General features: G+C 37.7%; 1 protein-coding gene across 2 annotated transcripts in view; it reads right to left on the reverse strand.

The window, feature by feature from the left end:
- The window catches only part of LOC134679635 (mucin-2), a 32,132-nt gene that overhangs the window by 3,208 nt on the left and 5,691 nt on the right, over nt 1-23,233 (reverse strand). Inside the window, exon 1 of one of the 2 annotated variants that reach the window (XM_063538587.1) lies at nt 18,919-19,082. The exons of the other annotated variant lie outside the window; for it this stretch is intronic. Coding sequence (XP_063394657.1) covers nt 18,919-18,930 — 12 coding nt within the window. The 5' untranslated portion in view covers nt 18,931-19,082. Of the gene's footprint in view, nt 1-18,918; nt 19,083-23,233 lie in introns of those variants that run through there. 2 annotated transcript variants of the gene reach the window in all.

The raw sequence follows: 23,233 nt of genomic DNA on the forward strand, positions 1-23,233 counted from the left end.
TCTGAGGGGTGAATATGTAGGTCATACTGAATAACTTTTCCTAAGGGGCCAATTCCAAAATCACGAATAAAATTACTGTTCCTTAGAAAACATTGACATACGATTCTCCGAAATCGTATATGTAACACTTTTTTTTGATGCCCTAGTATGCAATTTCTAGAACCCTTCCTTTCGGGGTCAAAACCATTGACGTGGTGTCCTAAGAAACTGCTTAGATTCTGACCACCCATCTTTGCCTAAATTTGACAGTAATCTACAAATCTCCATAAGTACTTGACGTAGCACTCGACATGAAAACTATTTTGGTTATGATTAATCTCGTACTGCCAACTTATATTCTGGGCTATAATTAAACCGCGAAAACCGAAGTTCGCAAATTGCGGGGATCTTTCTCTTTTACTCCAATGACGGCGTAATTAGAGTGACAGAGAAAAATCCCCGCAATTTGCGAATTTCGGTTTTCGCGGTAGCCCCTCTGTCACTTATTGTCTCAAAGGAGCAGGAGCCGCTATAAACCAGGATGCGCAGTGAAAGCCGCGCGTGCGCCGCATCGCGAGCGGGAGCGCACCTGACGGGAATCCCGCTAAGGTGTTTTACATCTATTACCTTCTATTCTTGGCCCTTTCACTCTCTTTGTCATGCCGTGTTTTCGTCCCGGTTTGTTGTTTTACTTTCTATGTTTTAGTATTTTATCGGAATACGGTTTTTATACTTACCTTTTTTTATACTTACACTTTTGATTTGGCGACAAATTCCTCCGAGTTCGAATTCAATAAATACACTGAGAGAAAAATCATCACTAGGAATTAAAAAACAGTTCTGTACTGGGGGAAAAAATAAAGTTTTAGTAATAATTATGGAACTTTCACTATTTCTGTAAAATTTATTTATTTCTACAAACAGCTCAGTAATCCTAAATCTAATTTCAACAAACAGACTTTAGTAAATGGAGCATTAAACAAAGTTCAGTATTTGTTACAATCCATTTTCATTACTACTAAAGTTCTCCGAATTTTACTAGTGAAGTTTGCGATTTTTGGAAAAAATCATCTGTGATTTCAAGTTATGTTTTTAGTAAATGTCTCAATTACATAGTTTTGTAATATCTAAAAAACGAGTTCGCGGGAATAACATTACCCCATTTAAAATAACAATTCAGTTGTTACTATAGCGACATTACAAAGTTTACTGGTATTTAGTAGATAGACTTGTTGTTTTTATGTTCATTGTTGTACCAATCACTAAACGAGTTTTGTAATTCCAACACAACGAAACGAATGTTAGTACTTTTAGTAAAATTTACTACTTGCTACGTTCATTTGGTTAGAGTTAGTATTGTGTCGGATGTCGGGCGGGCGTGTCTCGTGCCTTCTTTGTTTAAAATATACTTAAGTTAAATAATAAATTTAGGATATATTGTGCGCCATGGACATATTAACCCGCGACCTACTGTGTAGTTGGGGTCTACAGGAATATATTGTTTCGAGCTAGCTGTTGTTATTCTAGTGACATCATAGGTAAATCTAAACTGTTTGCAATTCCAACCTCCCTAGCACAGGTGCGCCACGAGAGCATGTTGCGCGCGTAATAACTACTAGTCTTTTTCTGACTGTATGAATAAGAAAGGAATGGGTAGAATATTTCGACAGGCTTTTATAGTGCCTCTTTAGCACAGAGATATACTACCAATTGCTATTTTATTCATACAGACAGAAATAGAGACGGGTAGCTACCACGCGCGCGACATGCTCTCGCGGCGCACCTGTGCTAGGGGCGGTGGAATTGCAAACAGTTTAGTTTTTGCCTGTGAAGTCATTATCTCTAGAATAACAACAGCTAGCTTGGAATCGCAGTACAGTTTAGTAAAACCTGTGACGTCATCGTCTCCGATATTGCAAAAGCACTCTTAGAATTACAAAACGATTAGTTTTCACCCATGACGTCATCACCTCCGATATTGCTAAAGCACCTCTCGGAATAACAAAACCAAATTTCTGAAATTACTCTAGCATACTTCAAATTACAAAAATAGAAGTTGTATATCCTACTAATAGAAATTGCAAAAGTCAATTTGTTCCTATTAGTTGACTCTCCTTGTCCCCGGATTAAGTTTTATTTTTGTAATTCTAAGTGTGTTTTTGTTAGTTTTTTCTCTCAGTGTACCTATGCTTATAAGTATTTTATATCTGGGAGACCGAGCTTTGCTCGGAAACCATATAAACACAGAGATCGATTTATCGCCCCCTAAAAGCCCCATGTAGCAAATTTAATCGAAATCGTTAGAGCCGTTTTTGAGATCCATAATATATAAATAAACAGGTGCCCTATTGATATTCCGAAAAAAATTACGCCGATTTTTGTTTCGCCGACAACGATTCGCCGGCGGGTTCTTTGGCAGAGTAACGATTGGCCGAATCTCATTACGCATAATAGTCATTTGCGAGAGTAGTCAATAAGCAGAACATTGATACGCATATTTACTATTCGTAGAATAATCATTTAGTAATTGTCATAATTACCCGAGAAACCATTGGTCGAAACACAATAGGTCGAATGTTCATTTGGCATTAATATTGACTAGAAAAACTTCTCTCTAATTTATTACTTTACTAAATTAACTTTCACATACTCGTAGTATTCATTGAAATTGCTAAACAAGCAGTTTAGGTTAGTTTAGAGCTGCACCCTTAAGAAAACGAACCGTTGCTGGAAAAGTGGGTTAGGTTGGGTTAGAACTGCGACCCCCAAGAAAACGAACTGTTGCCAGAAAATTGGCTTAGGTTAGAACTACGACCCCGAAAAAAACGAACATTTTCCAGAAAAGTTGGTTATTAGGTTAGGTTATAGAACTCCGACCCCTAAAAAATTTATTCTTTCCAGAAAAGCAGATTGCGTTAATTGACGAATAACTACTCAATAAATAAAAATTTTGGTAAAAACCGGATTTATAAGAAGTAACTTTTCTACAGGTCCATGAACCTGTGAAATGAAATTACATGAACAAATTGTCCTTGAAACTAAACCAATGTTTAAATTTTTTGGTAAACCATAACTAATCCGAATTAAAATTATTTGAAGTAAATATTGTATTAAAGATTTTGCCATTTGAAATAACTTGAATTTTTTTCTGTGAAACAAAAATCTATAGAAAAACTTGCCGGCAAAACAAAGCTAAACCATATAAATATAATAATTCTTATAAACCATAATTTACTTAAAAAAGGATAATATATTATTTAATCCTTTTGGATATGGGTTTTCTTTATTTCTGCAAAAAGTTTTTGTTTCGAAAATAACGACTTATATATAAAATGTGAATCGTTATTCGACTAAACATTGCTTAAACGAAACGATTACTCTGCTAAATGGAAATCGTCTAATAATAGTTACTGCTAATTTACACAGAAGCGAACTGAACGGTATGTGAACCAAGAGTCTACGTAACGTTAGTCGACCAAAAGTTACACTGACAAATAAATGACTCTGCGAAACGATGTTCGGCGAATCGTTGTCGGCGAATCGATGATCTGCTAAAAGTTTTTCGGAGAATCATTAGGTACCCAAATAAACAAGAATTGCTCGTTTAAAGGTTAACGTAAACCCTATGTAACACATTCTCAAAAAGATGTTTAGTAGGTAGAATTAGTAAGTCAGCTGTGGATAAAAAAACTGTTTACTATGGTAATAAGTTGGGGTACCTAATGATTCTCCGAGAAACTTTTAGCAGATCATCGATTCGCCGACAAAGATTCGCCGAACATCGTTTCGCAGAGTCATTTATTTGTCAATGTAACTTTTGGTCGACTAACGTTACGTAGACTCTTGGTTCACATACCGTTCAGTTCGCTTCTGTGTAAATTAGCAGAACTATTATTGGACGATTTCCATTTAGCAAAGTAATCGTTTCGTTTAAGCAATGTTTAATCGAATAACGTTTCACATTTTATATAAAGTCGTTATTTTCGAAACAAAAACTTTTTGCAGAAATAAAGAAAACCTAAAAATAAAACTATCAGATAAAATATTATCCTTTTTTAAGTAAATTATGGTTTATAAAAATTATTATATTTATATGGTTTAGCTTTGTTTTGCCGGCAATTTTTCTATAGATTTTTGTTTCACAGAAAAAAAATCTTGTAATTTCAAATAGCAAAATCTTTACACAATATTTACTTCAAATAATTTTAGTTCGGATTAGTTATGTTATGGTTCACCAAAAAATATAAACATTGGTTTAGTTTCAAGGACAATTTGTTCATGTAATTTCATTTCACAGATTCATGGACCTGTAGAAAAGTTACTTCTTATAAATACGGTTTTTACCAAAATTTAAGATACCTACAGAATAGTCATTTAGTCGAATTTTATTTATTGAGTCGTTAATTTAAGTTAACGCAATCTGCTTTTCTGGAAAGATTTAATTTTTTAGGGGTCACAGTTCTTACTTAACTTACTTTTCTGGGAAAAGTTCGATTTTTTGGGGGTCGTAGTTCTAACCTAACCCAATTTTCTGGCAACAGTTCGTTTTCTTGGGGGTCGGATTTAGAATAGAATAGAATAGAATAGAAATACATTTATTTATGACAAACAAACACAGATGACAAAAACATGTTGACAAATATACAATGTATAACATTTAGTGAAAAATGCCATAAAAGGGTCACAACTCAGCATGTTGCTGGCAAAGCCAGCGCTGTTCTTCCGTTGTAACCCAGGCGTACTAACTATTTCTAACCTAACCTAACCCACTTTTCCAGCAACGGTTCGTTTTCTTAGGGGTGCAGCTCTAAACCAACCTAAACTGCTATTTTAGCAATTTCATTGAATACTACGAGTATGTGAAAGTTAATTTAGTAAAATAATAAATTAGAGAGAAGTTTTTCTAGTCAATATTAATGCCAAATGAACATTCGACCTATTGTGTTCTACGAATAGTAAATATGCGTATCAATGTTCTGCTTATTGACTACTCTCGCAAACGGCTACTATGCGTAATGAGATTCGGCCAATCGTTACTCTGCCAAAGAACCCGTCGGCGAATCGTTGTCGGCGAAACAAAAATCGGCGTAATTTTTTTCGGAATATCAATAGGGCACCAATAAGCTGCATTTTAAATCAGCTCCAGTATACGTACGGTCAGCCAAGAAAGTGGTCTACCACTTTTCGACTCTATTTTCAATTAGATGATATTAGAGTCGAAAAGTGGTAGACCACTTTCTTGGCTGACTATACAGTTACTGACAAATAGGTACAGTCACCTACACCTAAAGTCTACGTTCTGTTGTGCGTTAGGGTAGTATTTGTCGACAACTACGGTCCACGCTCGATTAGCATCATCACATGTCCGCGCAATCAGCACGTTCAGCAAACATTTGTCCGGACGCGACTTTCCATTTCTAATTCATGAACTATTGTGGTAATCCTCCAGTTTTACTCGGACCGGCCGGATGAAATCCACACGGCCACGTGCTGGTGAAATCAACGCATCAGAGCTGCAAGTTACCCGCGGCTGGTGGTTGATGTATTATGTTACGTGCTATTTGCGGGGCGATTATGGGAAAAGTGAACTTGGATTTTCTTATAAACGGGCAAAATTTTGCTGACTACAGAACATGATTCGAGAAAGTGACAGTAGGTGATATATATGTCACCTGCTGAGTACACGTGACTACGAACTATCTGGTAAACAGAGTAAACTAATACGGATGAATTGGGATTAATTAAATCCCATATTTTTTGTTGAAACAGCTTTAACAGCTCCAATGTTTTTTTGAACTAAAATCGTTTAATTATAGGCCACATGCCCAATTATCGAACCGGCTGAAAATGGATCAAACAAGTTAATGGCTGTATTTCTAGGTAAGTTGCGATAATATTATAATTTTTATGGGGCGTAATTTGGCGAACGAGCGATATTAACCGCCATTAACGTTTTAGAACATGCCCGAGTCCGCTCTCCCGAGGCTCCTCTGGATTTACGACGTGCAACATATTGTCGTCTACAATAAAAACTGGCGAAATAGTTCAGTCATTATAGATTTTGACCTGTGAATAATCATTTCCTGGATTTTTTTTTCGTAGGTCCCTCGGGGGGGGGGGGGTCACTGAATTTGATTCTCTACAAGTTTAGTCCTCTTCATTTATGCCATAAAGTTGAAAATAAACGATATGATGAAAATATTTTGAATTTGTCGCTTTTTTAAATTTAATTTCCAAAATATCGATGGGGCTAATTTGGGTTACATATTTCCTTTACAACTCTGCTCAAACGTCCAAAAACAGGGAAGCCGGTGGGAAATTGGGAATCGGCTTTTATGGACGCGCCGCCACTGGTACCTATGCAGCAGTCGAAGCGACATCTGTTGAGATACCCATTAATATACAGGATACATGCATCTTCTCGATTCTAAATGCAGGACGACAAGCACATTTACATAATGTTATGTTGGTTTGCAATGTTTGCATGTAATTTTAACTAGACAAAGCTGCACTTTGGCGCCGGCCCCTGAACCCGTCCTCGACAAAGATTCCGTTAGGCTTCAATAAACTTGGAAGTAACACTTAGCTACGCTTGTATGCGACCTACTGTAGTCTGTCACATAATAAACATCTACCTAGAAACAAACTGCCTTGCTACAGCGTATATCTAGCTGCTATACTAGTGGCTCTATGGGGTGTAGACCTCGACAATTTCCATAGCTAAATTGTAAGTGTCAAGCTATTTCAGTCAGTAGAAAAAGGAGGCAAATTACAAAAACAAATAGGCTCGAGCTCGAGGGTTAATCTATCATCCCATAAAGAATTTGAATATAGCGTCTTTTCCTACTGGCAAAGTTGTTTGATAGAACTCTATTTATCCCTTTTTAGCGTTAAGGCAGCCCGTAGTCTGCCTCTGCCTTTGATTAATTGTTTTTTTCTTTCATTTTTATCTTTTGTGGTGTGCCAATAAAGAGTATTCTATCTAACGTGCTGCATGGACACAAAATTTCACGAAAATCGGCTGAGAAATGGGACCTGTAGAAAAGAACAGCGGGACTACCGACCATGATACGAAAGCATTTTGCCCAAGCTGAAACAAAGAAGACGATCCGCTCGCGGTTGCACGGTCAATAGTAACGTTCGCATTTTAAACTTAATTATGTAAGAAATTCCCCCGCTCCCGTATTGGCTTATACAGCCATGAAAAACGTTGTCACCCTGCCTTACACTGTTTGTATCTGCAATAGACTGAAAGGCCTATGATGATGATATAAGAAATTCGAAGAATGTCACGAATTATCGCAAACACTCATTACACCAGCAGCACCTAGCCTTCAACGTTGGGATTATAGGCATACAGGTTAAACCAGTTTCACGAGTAGGTAAACAGTTTAACTGATGTGAGTATGAAGTGCTATGTTCCATAATAATACATAATAAATTTTAAAAAAGATGGGCTAATCTACTGGAACCTACGAATTTATATTAAGATGCAATATGGGCCTTGGGTCAATAACTTTGGAACAAACCTGTTATAATTATAAATCTAATAATTCAAAATTATCTCTGTATTGTTGTAGTTCGGAAAAGAGTAGCCGAGTAGATTTATGACGATCTATGGCGAGAAGTGATATTGCCCCGAGAAGACAATGCGACACGACACACGACGTTTGTCTCTAAGCGTCTGAATTAAACAGGTTTTTTACATGGTTAAATAATTATTCACGCACTTCAGCAAAACCCGTATTTTATTAGGCGGTGAAAGTTTTGAGCATTTATTTATAAAACGTCATATTGGTTGATACACGAGAAGATACGGCGGGCGGGGCGGGGCGGCCGGGGTGCGGGGAGGCGTGGGAACGCGCGCGCAGACCGAGTGGCGCCACGGGCGGTTCGCGCCCACGCTCACACAAGCCAGCGAGCCTACAGAAGGTCCGTAGAGAACTGCTTGAAGCTGCTTTCCGGCCAAAGATGCTGTTGCTATGTCTTATTTTAGAAACGAAGGCAATCGTCATGCGTAATAAGTCGAGGCCAGAGAACTATATTCAGGGGCATAAAAGTATGGGGAAAGACTATCCAAATAATTCCACTTACAGTACAGTGCAAAAGAGAGAACATGAAGCAGTAAAGCACCAATTTAATCGCCTTTTTTGAATGTCAAAGCAAATAATATGTAAGTCCATCAATCCTCTGCGAAAACTGGTGATAATAACCTAATTCATGATGATGATGCAGGGAATATTAAAAATTAAATTTACCATCAGGTGCAGCTGTCTCGATTAATTTAACGAGATGACACAGCCAATGACCTAGAACCTGCTATAACTCTGAAAGGAGATCGAAGAGGCAATCCAAAAACTCAAATAATATAAGGCACCAAAACCGAATACTACCTTAGTAGAGCATTCAAAAGTTTGGAATTGTTTTAGATTACCACGCGTTTTCGTAACAACTGTTTGGAAAACGGTCATTTTCGGATGAAATTGCTAAATCCCAATAATGGAGCGGTAGGTATCTTCAATAGGTACCCCAGTATAAGAAGCCTAATAAGTTCAAAAGAGTCATAAATTCAGTAAATACAGAACGGGGCTTCTGTGGCTGTCGCCGCCGCACCGCCGCGGGCGCATGCAGACCATTAATCTCGTCCGACATGCGTCCGACACATCTGTCGCTGCGCAAGTGCGCCGTCCGGCGTCCTACCGTATTCGACCTGTCACCACTCACCACTATCAGCGCTGATGTCAACGGAGATAACACCGGCTAGGGACACAAGTCGAAAAAAAATATGCAATTATAGGACATCATTTTTTAACTCGGAGTCATTAAGACACACGTGACAGCGGACCGGGTCTACTCGGAAGCCGAAGGTTGCGTGTTTATGAATATCATGCTTTATTGATTGAATTATCTATCTCTCTGGGTCTAACTCAAGGGTTGTACACTCAGTCGCAGTGGTCAGGTCACTTAATGCATGCAATTATGCAGCTCGCTGATGAGCGTTGGATTCGTTGCAAGTTATGCCGAAAATTGCTTTATCCTGATTTTTTTGTAATATGCACTGGTTAAAAGCTTTCTTGAGAGATCAGTCCGACCCTCGATTTTGTACAAGGAAAATAGTGTTCCTCCTCAGACCTAGAACTCCCAGAAGCATTTCTTTCTGTTTTTGACTTTGAACCCTTAGTTACTTACTCCATAAGAGTTCAAAATAGATTATGGAATATTATGTACAAAAAATTTGTACGCAGGGTCTTAGAAGGTTAAAACTTATCAGTCAGATCTTTTTCCATTTATGAAATTAATCAAAGCTTGTATGGTAGGTATTTCTTTTTTTTCCCCAAATCGAGGTTAATGGTCAAACAAACCAGTTCTTAATGAACTGAAGAAACATAATGTCAAAGCTCATCACGCCAAATTTGGCGTCAGACGAAACCGCACAGAAAGTAGACAAGCATAAATGAATACAATTCAGCTTGGTGTCCTCCCGTCCTAGACGTGTGGGCTCACAAGGAATAAATAACACTTTCTTTAGTGCTGTGCCGATGACCGCCACCCACGCGCTATTACTCATGTCACAGTTTAGAAGGATTTATAAATTTACCTAACATTAGTAAATGTGAAGTTTAAAACTTTCTAACTAGGTACTAAGGAGACAGTTGCTGCATTGTCATCGGTTGCCGAGTGCTAGTCTCAGGGGAGCCAGTGTGAGGGTAATCTTTGATTACAAATACTTAATTTCGAATCTGGGGGCCATAATATATCGGTTGAACTTTAAGCGCTGCGTGAGTAACAGGAATAGCAGACAAATCCGTGATTTGTATTGTAACTTGAGCACGTGGTGGGCATGAGAATCTGCTGTCTTCTGGAAGTACCTATGAGGCACTATATTCCATGCCTTGCAACAAGATTGTATTTTTTTTTTGTTATTTGTAATTGTAACTTTATTGTGTAACTAGTTCAATAATTTTAACTGTAACTGGTTCCCCGCGATACAGGCGTAGCTTAGTGCGGAAACACCTGACATATTCTGTCATGTGTTTTATTGTATTGATAATAAAATTTATGCTTATTCTTACTATGTTTATACGATTTTCATGCAGTTTAATAATTTGACACCGTTCAAGATCCTCACTATATTGGATCACTCCGATTAAATGACTATAAAATTGATAAATCTGTTCTAAAAGCTTTTTCAATGACGATGTCGATATCGTGTTGATTAAATGTGTATAATATTTGGTACCTATATTGGCCCTAGTGCGTGCAAAATATGCTTAACCGTGATGCTCTGATAATTACATTAATTTTTTTAATTAACTATTGCTGAATGCGACTGTTTGTAACACCGACAGGTCGTTTAACAAAGGTAAAGTACCTAATTGGTACCTACGTTACGTCACGCGATTAGAGGCAGGGAGGGGGTCAAGAAAATGTAACATGTTGTGATAAGGGGGAGGGGGGAGTCGCAAACTTTGCGACGTCACTTTAATCCATCTGTAACCGAAAAATAATTTTGTTATTGGCTGTACAGTTAAATAACTAGTTTTATTGCAATGATAAATCATTTTTATTAATTCTCATTTGATTCCAAATCGGTTTTATGTTATAAAATGTCTAATATTGCTTTTATCAAAAATATTTTTACTAACATAATTATATCTAATTACCTAATTTGAATTGCTGAATTCGTAAAAAAAATGCTAATAATATGACGTCACATCAGGGGTGAGGGTGTTGCCAAATGAGACCAGGTATGACAAGAAGGGGAGGATCAAAAAATCATGAAATACGTGTGACGTAATTTATGGATGACACCTAAGCAATTACAATTTCTTCATGAGTTTAAGAAAACTACCTATGTGTTGTGGGTATTCAAAGGTTATTTATGTGTCTACTTAAGATATTTTACTTAACTTATAGTCTGTTTTTTTTAGCATTAGAAAGAACTTCGCAGAAGTAAGCTTGTGGTTCCAAATCAGGCACTTTTAGCGGTAATAATTTGAAGTAAGTTATATGTATTGGCCATGCTACATTAGATAATTCAATAATTATTAACAATTAAAGAGCCTGATAAAAACTGCACGCTTGCTTCTGTGGAGTTCTTTCTAATGCTAAAAAAACGAACTATAGTGTGGAATAGTACTTCGGTAAACAAAAGTGCATAAACGCCCATAAGTCGTTACTTAATCGAATTAAAGATAGGCCATTTCAGAAGCGATTTTCAGAATTTGCTCGGATCAGGTCGCCAGTGAAAGTCGGTTGCCATTTTCATTGGAGTTGCTTTTAGTAATTGAATGTCACTGTACCTTCGCCGGTTAACATTACATTTGGGACTATGTAAATGTCAAATCTTATGGTCATTAAATAAATAAATAAGGAGGCCATTTCGAACGTATATTTTGATAGAGTCGGACCACACTAAGTTTTCATGCCAAGTACAGTGGCGGATTTCCCTTAAGGCCCAGTAGGCCCGGGCCTAGGGCGGCAGACTACAAATACGCCACTGACTTATGTATGCATTCTTACTGCAAAGTTTGTGAAAAGATAGCGTAGTCAGAGTTTATTTAAATGATGTTATTTTGCTATCATTCGCCCGTGTGTCTCGTTCGCGCCATGACAAATGTATACAGTCGACGTAAAAGATATGTTTACATTTTTCGCCTTATTACAAGAGTGTACAAACAAGTAAGAGCGAAATGCAAGCGCGAATGATAACGCAATGACATCATTTACATATCAATAGGTATATGTGCGTTCGAATTGGCCTCAATGTGTCTCTCCTGTTAGCTTTAGGTAGGTAAGGTGTATTCGGGTAATACCGAATGTCGGATAATTCCGAAATTCAGATGAAAACCCTTAATTCCATCATAATAAAAGTCTCATTTCGGAATTATCCGACAGTTTTCGACATTCGGAATTACCCGAGTAAACCCTACTGATATTATGACTGGTGCCTAACTTTATAGGTACCCTCTATAACGCTACGTCTTACGTAGGCGAACAACGCGCGAACGCGGCGCGGCGCGGCGCGGCGAAAGCGGCCGCCGCCGCGCCGCGCCGCGCCGCGCCGCCTGACATTCGCGTGCAAATCGCGCCGCACCGCGTTCGCAACGAGATCGCTTACGTAGGACACTTCTATGGGCATCAAAGGATTGATTTCGCCGCGCCGCGCCGCGCCGCGTTCGCGCGTTGTTCGCCTACGTAAGACGTAGCGTTACGCTTCGGACGTTAATTCGGTCCGGGGCAATATTTTCATATCGTTAATTTTCGGAAAACAATTTAGAGACCAACTCTTTTGAACTTTTACACTTGGATTTACTTTGACTGTATAAAAAGTTGCGATAATCTCTCTACCCGGTTCTTTCAGGAATCGGTTTTCAGAATGCGGGTAGGTTAGGTGTTAGGTTAATATTGTTATTATTATTTGGAGCCTTACGTGTCCCACTGCTGGGCAAAGGCCTCCCCCCAATTTCTCCACAGATCTCTTTCCTGTGTCTGGCCACTCCTTCAAAAAGGAGTCTAGTTCATCCCGCCATCGCCGGCGGGGTCTGCCAACTCCCCGATTTGAGTTTTCGGGCTCCCACTCTGTAGCAATTTTGCCCCACAACTCATTCGGCATTCGGCAGACGTGACCAGCCCAGTCCCATTTTAGCGTTAGGTATATACGGTATATTGTATTATTGAGTACCTAATTTGAATTTCAGATAGTATAGGGAAAACATGTGAGTGGTTGAAGACTGGCTAGATACTTTTCCTATTAGGGCTAATTTAAGATAAAGATTTATGTTTAGTACCAGTACAATAAAAAATAAGGGCTGGCAAAAATACATACTATTGTTAGACCAAGAAAAATGTGCAGCGATTTTGATAGCCCACGCAGTGCACGTGTTATTTATAAGTAATAATTTCGTATAAGTTTGACGTTTAAAACAACACTTGCACTGCGTAGGCTATCAAAATATCTGCAGACTTTTCTTTGTCTAACTCTACCTACTTTAAATTCGCCTTTAGTAATAACTTCGGCTTAAGGTGCTGTAGGTTCAGAAAACGGTTTTTATAAAGCGGTCTAACATGCACTTTAATAAATAATAATTAAAATCTGTTTTAATTTTTTTTGTACGTTGAAATAAAAAAACGAGCGATGTTATTCGCGCTCCCTGGTACGTATTTCCATCTCGCTAAATACGCTCAGTGACAGTGAGAGAAGAACACAAACTTACTGGGCCTTAACCTAGCATTAACGACATCGCAAAAAAACCTACATCTCGTGCTTAAGACTGCGTCGACCGTCCAGTGCCTCATTAGGGGAATTCTGTTATCTAATAAACCAGTTAATTTATGTGTGTATTCATATATACTTATTAATATTTTTGTCGTACTAATTCCCCCACTGTTGGTTTTTGTCACATAGTTTTATTTTGTTTATTTTGCGCTTTATCAACTGAACGGCAAATGGTGGCCACATTTTTTCCGTGTAGGTACCTATATAAAGGTATCCCTTTTGTTTTCAACCAAGTGTACTAACTTCCGGATATTGTTCGTCATTCGCTGCGGAAATAACTTCCGGTGGTCGGTAGGTAGATGAGCTTTTTTGTCTAATTAAGTTTATGTGTTTTTTTTCTGATTATCTTATGGTGTTAATTAATGAAATGGAAAGTTGGTCCGGATGTCACACGTGTAAGTGTTATTGAGATTAAAGTCTATTGCTTACTGGGTCAATTTCACCAAACGAGCATTTTTGTCTAATTCCCATGGAATTTTGAAATACCAACATTACACAAAAAAAAATATGCTGAGAATTTGACAAAAAATATAATAAATATTAATTTTCTTATGGGATAAAAATATTCATAAAACTATAAAAGTTATTTAAATTTAAAATTTTGGTCAGGGCACGGGAATTAGTGTGTCCATGGAAATTAGATTTTACTAGGACAGAAATTAGAACACGGCACGGGAATTGTTTTCTTAACTTATTTTGGTACTTAAAACTATTATTTATATATATTTTAATCTACAATAATATACTGCAACCATACTGAAGTGGCATCGGACATATTTACCTTCTTTAATTTTAGTTTCGAACGACAAATCTACGAAAGTATGTTACACTAAAAACTACCTATTTGACTAATCCTTTCCTTTATTTTAATGGCAACTAATCTCTCTTTCTTAGTAAAATGTACATATTTCAAAACAATACTTTGAGTAATTTCGTAAACTTGTCCGCCTTTACATACAAAACTATTCATTAAAAAGTGTCATTATGTATCTGCATGTAGATAGGTACAAGGTGTATGATCTGGTATATGGTCGTATTGGTCGTATAGGAAATGATACTAAGAAATAAATAGGGGCACAGTGAGAAGAAGTTATTGTGTAAGTTAATCTGAAGAAATCGAATATGCTGCCTTCATAAATTAATAACCCAAAAAATTGTTTGAACACATATGAGGTAAGGTGGGGTAAGACTATCACCGGGGTAAGACTATCACTTGTATGGAATCCTCATACTGTTAGTCTTGCCCCGATCAAAATAAACTAAATTAGTCTTACCCCGCCTTACTTTACACATAGGTATACGGGGTGTCTCTGCCCTCGCGGGAAAATCTTCAAAGTGTAGGTTGGTTAAGTAATTTTTCAAAAATATCATAATCTTCCTAAAAAAAAAACTTGCTTACAAAATACCCCCTGGTACTGACTAAAATAACCGACTTGGTTTCACATTACATCCCAAAACTTTTTTGTAGTAGAGTAGAAGAACTGCGTTGCGAGATTTGCATCTTTTTACATGAATTGAAATGATCCCATCTCTTTTTGTAGGCTGTCCTTCTTTTCGGGTAATCATACCCATACCATACTGATACTATGTATATACATATCATAATACATCTTTATTCATACTCACATCGTCCATCGTAGTGTACCTTTACTTTCCCTACTAATTGTAAGAACTAAAAGGTAACGTTGTTATCGCATATATTTCTATAGGATTACAAACTTAATTATGCAGTTATCTTTAAAACGTGACTAATATTGCAGTATTATTAGATTTTTATTGGCTTAAAAAGCTAAAACCCAATTACGTTTCAAATTTGGAACTTGTGGGTATGCTAGAAGTACCTTAAAATAAGTAAGTACCTAAGTAAATATTCTTTATTGCACCAATAATCATACATCTTACATACATGTAAAATTACAAAGAAATTTAAAATAATATTGATTGAGAGTGATTGTGCCAGTGACAAAACTAAGGGATTTTAAAGTGTATTAATTCTTAGACTACATGCTCAAATTAAATGTTATTTAGATATAATGTTATTGAGATTTGATGGTACGGCCGTGCCACTTTGTTTTGCTCGACTTGGCGGTGGCACTGCCGTGCCCCCAGATCCTTTGTCCTTCTTCAGGCCTCAAACTATCTCCATGCCAAATATGTATTATCAAGATGATATTGTTTCAGCGGCTTAAGCGTGACGAGATAACAGACAAACAGACAGAGATACTTTTGCATTTATAATATAGTAAGAATAGGATATTGTATTTAATTTTTCTTGTACCTATTAGAAAAGCTAATTTATAACAACTAATCTATTAAACGAGCAATTCTTGTATATATTTCGGGGATCTCACGATTAGTATACGATCACGACAGCTCTAACGATTTCGATGAAATTTGATCATATATGGGCGTTTTCTGGGATGAAAAATCGATCTAGCTAGGCCCTGGTCTTCTATTTTATGCTGTACGCGGCGTCTGGCGTCAGCGTCAACGTTTTTGAACAAAAAAGACGCTGACGTCGACGTCTAAAACAGACCACAACAGTACATCTCTATAGTAAGCATCGTGACGCAGACGCTGTAAGCGGCCGATGGCGTTTATAGGAGACCAGGGCCCTAGGTGTCTCTGGGAAAACGCGCATTTTGAGTTTTTAGGTAGGTATATGTTTTCCGAGCAAAGCTCGGTCTCCCAGATATTTAAACTTTATACGGCTTACGCTGTCAGTTGTCAAATTTACAAAAAAAAAAACCATTGTAAATTTGATTCATTTTGTTTTATGTAACCTTAGGTACGGGTTTTATAATATGTAATAATTCCAAAAATAGTTTTATGTTTATATAATATTTTAATGTTATAATATGATTAATGAATAAGGTAAGGTGGCGCAAGACTAACAGTACGAGGATTCCATACAAGTGATAGTCTTACCCCGGTGTTGTCTTACCCCACCTTACCTTACGTATTAAAATTGCCCGGGTTATTCGGGTCCACCCTGTAAGTATGTACTATAGTGCTTGTACTAAAAAACCGTTCATAGATTTTTGTGCATTCTTTGAGATTTCCTTAAATGTAAAATAGAAAGATATACGTCATATTATTATTACATATAATATATATTCAATGCCAATATATATATATATATATGTAATAATAATATGACGTAAACATTGCCAATTAACTTACAGTGCCCCCAATTAAAAATTTGTTGACAATAAATGTAATACTTTCTAATTCCCGTGCCACTTAATCAGCTGTTTTAGGTAAATATTCCATGGGAATTAGGGCACGGAAATTAGAATTCGTAATAAAAAAATACGCCAAAAATTTTAATCGTGTTTAACCAAACTGTTATGTTATCGCTTACATAAAGATACATAAAGGACTCCTAAATATGACAATCGTTATTGAAAAGCTATGTGGGAAATAAAATTTATAAGGGGCATCGAAATTAGAAAAAAATTGTCGCCCACCCGGATTCCGAAATACTTATGCGATTTGCTCGAACACGCCGCGGCTTGCCGTACATCCGCTTGCTTTGAGAAACAGCCGAATCCTGCCAGTACAGGTGAGGCGGGACACGAGGCGGTTCAGATACAGACGTCGGCTGTCAGAGCCCTTTAAGTTTTGCCGACGAAATTTTACTCGCGCGCTCGGACAAAATTTAATAGTACAGTCATTATATCCAAAAAACCGACCCTACCCGTGAATAATTAGTTCTTGGATTTTTTTTTCGTAGGTCCCTCGGGGGGGTCACTGGGAGTGTAAATTCAAAAAGTAGGCTTAATCAAGCTCCTGCGTATATTCGAAAAATGGTTTTTTTCCAAAAAAAACGGTTTTTCTTCAATAACTCGGCCATTTTTGATTTTCCAGTAAAACCGTAAGGACAAAAATTGTAGGAAATTTGATTCTCTACAAGTTAGTCCAGCCATTATATCCAAAAAACCGACCCTTCCCGTGAATAATCAATTCTTGGATTTTTTTTTCGTACGTCCCTCGGGGGAATCACTGGGAGTGTAAATTCAAAAAGTAGACTGAATCAGGGTCCTGTGTATATTCGAAAAACGATTTTTCTTGAATAACTCGGTCATTTTTGATTTTACAGTAAAACCGTGAGGCCAAAAATTGTTCAGAATTTGATTCTCTACAACTTTGTTTCCCTTCATTTATGCCGTAAAGCGTGAAACATAGGAGATAATGATAATATTTTGAATTTATCGCGTTTTTCAGGTTTAATGTCTAAAATATCGATTTTGGGGGAAAGAAGGTGGGAACCAAAATTGTTCAGAATTTGATTCTCTACAAGTTTAGTCCTCTTCATTTATGTCGTAAAGTTGAAAATAAACGAGATGTTGAAAATATTTTGAATTTGTCGCTTTTTTCAAATTTTATTTCCAAACTATCGATCCTAGAAGAAAAATTGTGAGGACCAAACTTGTAGAGAATCCAATTTTCTAAAAATGTTGTCCTCACGGTTTTACTGTAAAATCAAAAATGACCGAGTTATTCAAGAAAAACCGTTTTTGGAATATACACAGGACCCCGATTCAGTCTACTTTTTGAATTTACACTCCCAGTGATTCCCCCGAGGGACGTACGAAAAAAAAATCCAAGAACTGATTATTCACGGGAAGGGTCGGTTTTTTGGATATAATGACTGGACTAACTTGTAGAGAATCAAATTTCCTACAATTTTTGTCCTTACGGTTATACTGTAAAATAAAAAATGGCCGAGTTATTGAAGAAAAACCGTTTTTTTGGAAAAAAAACCATTTTTTGAATATACGCAGAAGCCTGACTAAGCCTACTTTTTGAATTTACACTCCCAGTGACCCCCCCGAGGGATCTACGAAAAGAAAATCCAAGAACTAATTATTCACGGGTCAAAATCTATAATGACTGTACTATAAACTTCGATCACGAGTTATTTACCACAATGAAGTTAATAGTGTATGTGCTCAGTGATAGTAAATATCATCTAGTTTAAGTATTTGACACCAAATTAGTGATACTAATGTAGAATTTTTCGTAGGATTTTTCATTATGCTCAAAAGTAGATTCCGGACAGGGCACGGGAGTAGTAATTTGAGCCTTTAGGTATTTTTAAGTGTACTCTAAAAACCAATTAATCAGTGAATTCATATGGAACCCGGTGTGAAAGTGTGGCTTCTTTATGTAAAAAAAAAAATGGTAAGTATTATTTGATGCTAACCCGCGATTTTCATCACGGACAGAAAAAAAATCGTGTTCAGAAATTGACCCTACTGATAAAAATACAAGGTACCTAAATATATTTCAATTAAATCTGTTAAAAGGACTTAAAAAGTTTAAAACAATGTTTTGTATTTGAAACTAATACGTAAATAATTTTGTCTGTAGGTATGTTAGGTTTTCATAAATTGATCGAGGTCCCTACTTTGTTACTATCTCGAAGGGCAGGTATACAATACTTTTCTTCCAGTTCTACGCGGGAAAAAAATATCATTATTGAAGAAAACTTTACAAATAAATAGTAATTTAACATTAATCACTAATAAAAAATAACAACCGGGAAACTTAGTTACCCGCACGCGTTTATGTCTTTGATACACGCTAAAGCACTTCACCACAATAAAAATAAAACTAAATTAAACAGATATATAAAACGAATGTGCCGAACTCACCGAACACGTCATGATTCATTTATCACTTCACTACGGTGGGAACAGTGCGCACGGGCATGGGGTGCGCGCGCTTCGCGACGTCTGCGGCGCGTCTGCGCACGCGCAGGCCGCCATAGCGCACGCGCCCGCCGGCGACGTGTTTACGATGCCACCGAACCTGCTGCTCGAGGTGCCTCTAACAAGTCTAACATCTATTTAAGGGTCACACACAATACACACTATACGTACACAAAGTACACACTACAGAATACATGTCCCTTCCCAACAGTTAAGGGTGATATAATTTCTGGCGCTATTTCACCCACATGTCAATTTCCTATAAGGCATTACGAAGAAGCGTGGCTAGGAGTAAGTGTAAATAACTGATACTACACGTCAATTATTATTCATTCATACATTTGATTTGCATTGACAATCAATGTGTAAACAGGCCCCAACCCCAGTGTGAAAGCTTATCCCTCGGCCGCACTTAGGTACCCGTATTGATCTTACATTTGGAGTCACACGAATTTCTAGGTTTTTTGACCCGTTCCCCCCTCCTTGTCAAACTTGGTCACATTTGGAAAGCCATTTTCTTGACTCTCCCCCTAAATATGTGATTAAATTAATGGATGATCGCTTTTTGTCGCTGATGCAATGTATTGTGTATTGTCACTATGTCCACGTACCTAAACATGTAAAAAGAACAAATCTTTGGTACAGAGAAACCAACGGAAAAGCCAGTGGGAGTATTTACAGATACTTAAAAGTCTTCAAACAAGCGCAATCACTCTTAATCTTAAGTACGAGTAGATGTTAACACCGGATATTCATAAGTTTTGTGTAATTTATAAACCCGCTGTTAAGAATCACACGAATAAATAGCAACCACCATACAATCGAAGTTAGACTCTCATTTTAAGAATACATTATGAAATAACACGAAACTTGACATGGACCTAGAGTGTAGGTAGAATATAGCCAGATAGCCACTATCAAGAATATCAAGATCGACATTGTGCATGCATGTGCAGCAAACTGAGCTTTCACAAAACAATAAAATTTAGCCAACGTTCTAATGGCGACAGACGGTTTGGTGCAACCTACCCTTAAGGCTCCTCTTCACGTTGGGCCAACCCCAACGCCAACGAGGGACGCATTTATGCGTTAGAGGGAGCAAGTGATATTGCTATCTCATTCTACCGCATGGCTGCGTCTCTCGTTGGCGTTGGCGTTGGCGCAACGTGAAGAGGAGCCTTTAGACGGCGCGTGAACTCGCACGCGATTTCAGTTACATTGCGGACCATTGAGCTTACAATTCAGCCGACTGATCAAATAACGCAATGTAATGAAACTCCCATGCGAGTTCTCGCACCGTCTAAATGTTGTAACGACCCAACGCCGCCCACCAACGTCGAATTACGTGAAATCGGCCTTTCCTTGTCGGCTTAGTAACAGACTTGCTAAAACATATGACACATCCTATAAAAGCTCTTAAAATAACAGTATTCTCATGTTAGATGTTAATAATTCCAATTAAACATGTGAATCGGCATTCATCAACCTCACTCGCGCCATAATTCTTATCTTATCTTTATCTTTACAGGAAGCGTCTAACGAGATCGAAAGAGTAGTCAATTTAATTTACATAACTATGACCTACATACGATATTCGATCAACACAATCTTTACTCTTAAATATATCTTTTAAAACAAGACCTTCCTAATAGTGCCGCTAAGGCGTCATAGAGTGCGCTGTTAAGACAGAAGAAAGATGACATCGAGAACAAATTGAAGATATGCTGTAGATCAATCTCCAGACGAGAAGAAACGGGAGAAGGTGACTCCGGTGGCGGTTACTGCATCTCTCAAAAGGTTTTTGCTCAGCTTGAGGAACAAGTTACGGTAGTTTGCCAAATTGCAACACAAACAGACATCGGGATGTGGATCAAATATACATATAGATAGGTATAGGTGATTTTATTATGTCTGACTCTGAGACTTTTTCAGTGAGTTACGTCGATGTTTGTATGAATACTGATCAGACAATAACAAAATCAGCCTGTATTATTCAGGTTGAACGTAATGAAAAGCGTGTAAAAACAACTCTGTTAACCGAAGATTAATATCAGAATGAAATTGTCATAAGATGCTATTAGGTATGCAAACTTTTGCTTTTGGTAACCAGTGGAGTTTGGGTCATTCATAATCCTCGAGCCGCCGGGTATTGTATGGTAATGCCGGGTCTGAGGGGACTCCATATTAGTCATTATTCTGTGACAAGTACGCATGTTCTTTGCTCTTAAGCGCAAACGAGTCGAGGGCTCAAGCTAGCCAGTGGTACTGGAACCACGAGATCGAACCACTAGGCGAGAGCTGATATAATTCGAGGGTTTAATTAATTGTTATTTATACTCAAGGAGGGAAATAAACAGAATGTAACATAACTATATATTTAAGGTTATTTTACCGTATTTAAACTTGTAACTGAAGGTCTACCGCGAAAATCGTAAATATAAATATCGTTATCTGCCCGCTCGAAAATGCAAAAGCGATAAAGAAGCATAAAACGAAATTTCCATTTAGATAGATTTTTGCGGGGCCTCTGGTCTGGACCCTGGATGGAGGAGAGCAGCGTTGAAGGCATTAATAGGTACGGTTGCTGGCCGACGGGTATAGTACATTATTGCAGAGGCCGGGAAAGGGCAATTCGTGGATGAGTTTCGATTTTGTCGGACGACGCGAAGCGGAGTCCGACAAAGAAGACGAATCCACGAATTGCTATTCCTGCCGAGGCATATATAGTGCTTTTCTCCAAACATGCGAGGAAATTAGCTAAAATAATTATTATTTAAGCATCAAGCATCACTCAAATCAAACCTTCACATCCAAAATGTCAAAAACAATTTCCCTCTTTAATTAATTTTTAAAAGTTAAAGGCACAAACTTATTCTGCCATTCAGTACCATTCAATATTCGTTCATTCAATATAATTGCGCAATATAGTTTGTCAAACCAACTTTTCAGTCAGTAAGAACCAGGAAAACTACACCCATCCTTTTCTTTTGGGTGCTAGTACTAGTGTAAGACAAAGATAGTATGATTCTCTTTGTCTATGTTTGAAATGAGAAAGTCCTTTGACAAACTATGTAAGCTTTATCAACACGGATGAGATTTAAAAAATATATAAAAATAATCTTTGATTTTATTAAGCAGTATTCGCACGATCATACACGTGAAATGATAGCTGATCGGGTCGTGTAGAAGCGGCTCGCGGCAATAATAATTGGCTGTTTGCGTTTTTTATTATTAAAAAGTAAAAAACACTACAGTAATAAGTTATTACTGTAGTGTTTTTTTACTTCCCGTCCGCTAGAACAGGACAGCGATAGTTTGATGTTTTTTAGTTAGAGTTTGACATTAACGAAGAACTTCCCGTACTATTTTTGCTACAGTAAGGTGAACATTTCCGAGCATATTGGAGAAAAATAGTTTTTGCTGTGGGCTCTACTGCCAAGAAAAGAAGGTCTATAAATAATGTAACTTTTAGAAGTTTAGTCATTTAGTCAATAGTCAAACATCAAAATTACCCTTAATTTTAGCTTTATCATTGTTGAGCAAAACAAAGATAATACAAGTGTGCATTTCATCAGTTTCCCTTCGGTTCAACTCGCTTAATTTCGATCAGCAAAGAGAATACAGTGCGCCCGAGCTGACCCCGCGCCTGCGCGAGAAAGCGCCGCGCGCGCCGCGGTGCGCCTACTAATTATCATACGATACATGTCCACCGAGCTTCTTACTCGATTAAGACTTTACACACAATAGCCTGTGATCATGATCAATTGTGTTCCCGTCTGTCTTTTTATTTATTTATCGTGTCTAAATAATTAAACTATTCCAGGCGGTCTAGCATGAGTTGCGTTATCGCACGCGCGAGTATCCACTGTACCTACGAGCCTACGACCGGCCTAAATCTTTCGTTCTTTTTCATTTAATGCGCAGCGGAACCCTACCAATAATAAAACTGACGGGCAACAACAACCAACTTGGCAAAAATAGCAAAGCTTCTTCAAAATATGCGGAATTTCCAATAGCTCAGGTCGCAAATCGGTGGGCCGACGTCTCAGAGGTAATTATTTTAATTCTAAATTTTAAAAAACCGGGCAAGTGCGAGTCGGACTCGCGCACGAAGGGTTCCGTACCATAAAGCAAAAAAAAAGAAAAAAAATGCAAAAGAAAACGGTCACCCATCCAAGTACTGACCACGCCCGACGTTGCTTAACTTTGGTCAAAAATCACGTTTGCTGTATGGGAGCTAGATATGAGCGCCGCGCCG

The sequence above is a fragment of the Cydia fagiglandana genome, chromosome 1 (assembly GCF_963556715.1).
Source record: "Cydia fagiglandana chromosome 1, ilCydFagi1.1, whole genome shotgun sequence".
In the NCBI taxonomy this organism is placed as follows: Eukaryota; Metazoa; Arthropoda; class Insecta; order Lepidoptera; family Tortricidae; genus Cydia; species Cydia fagiglandana.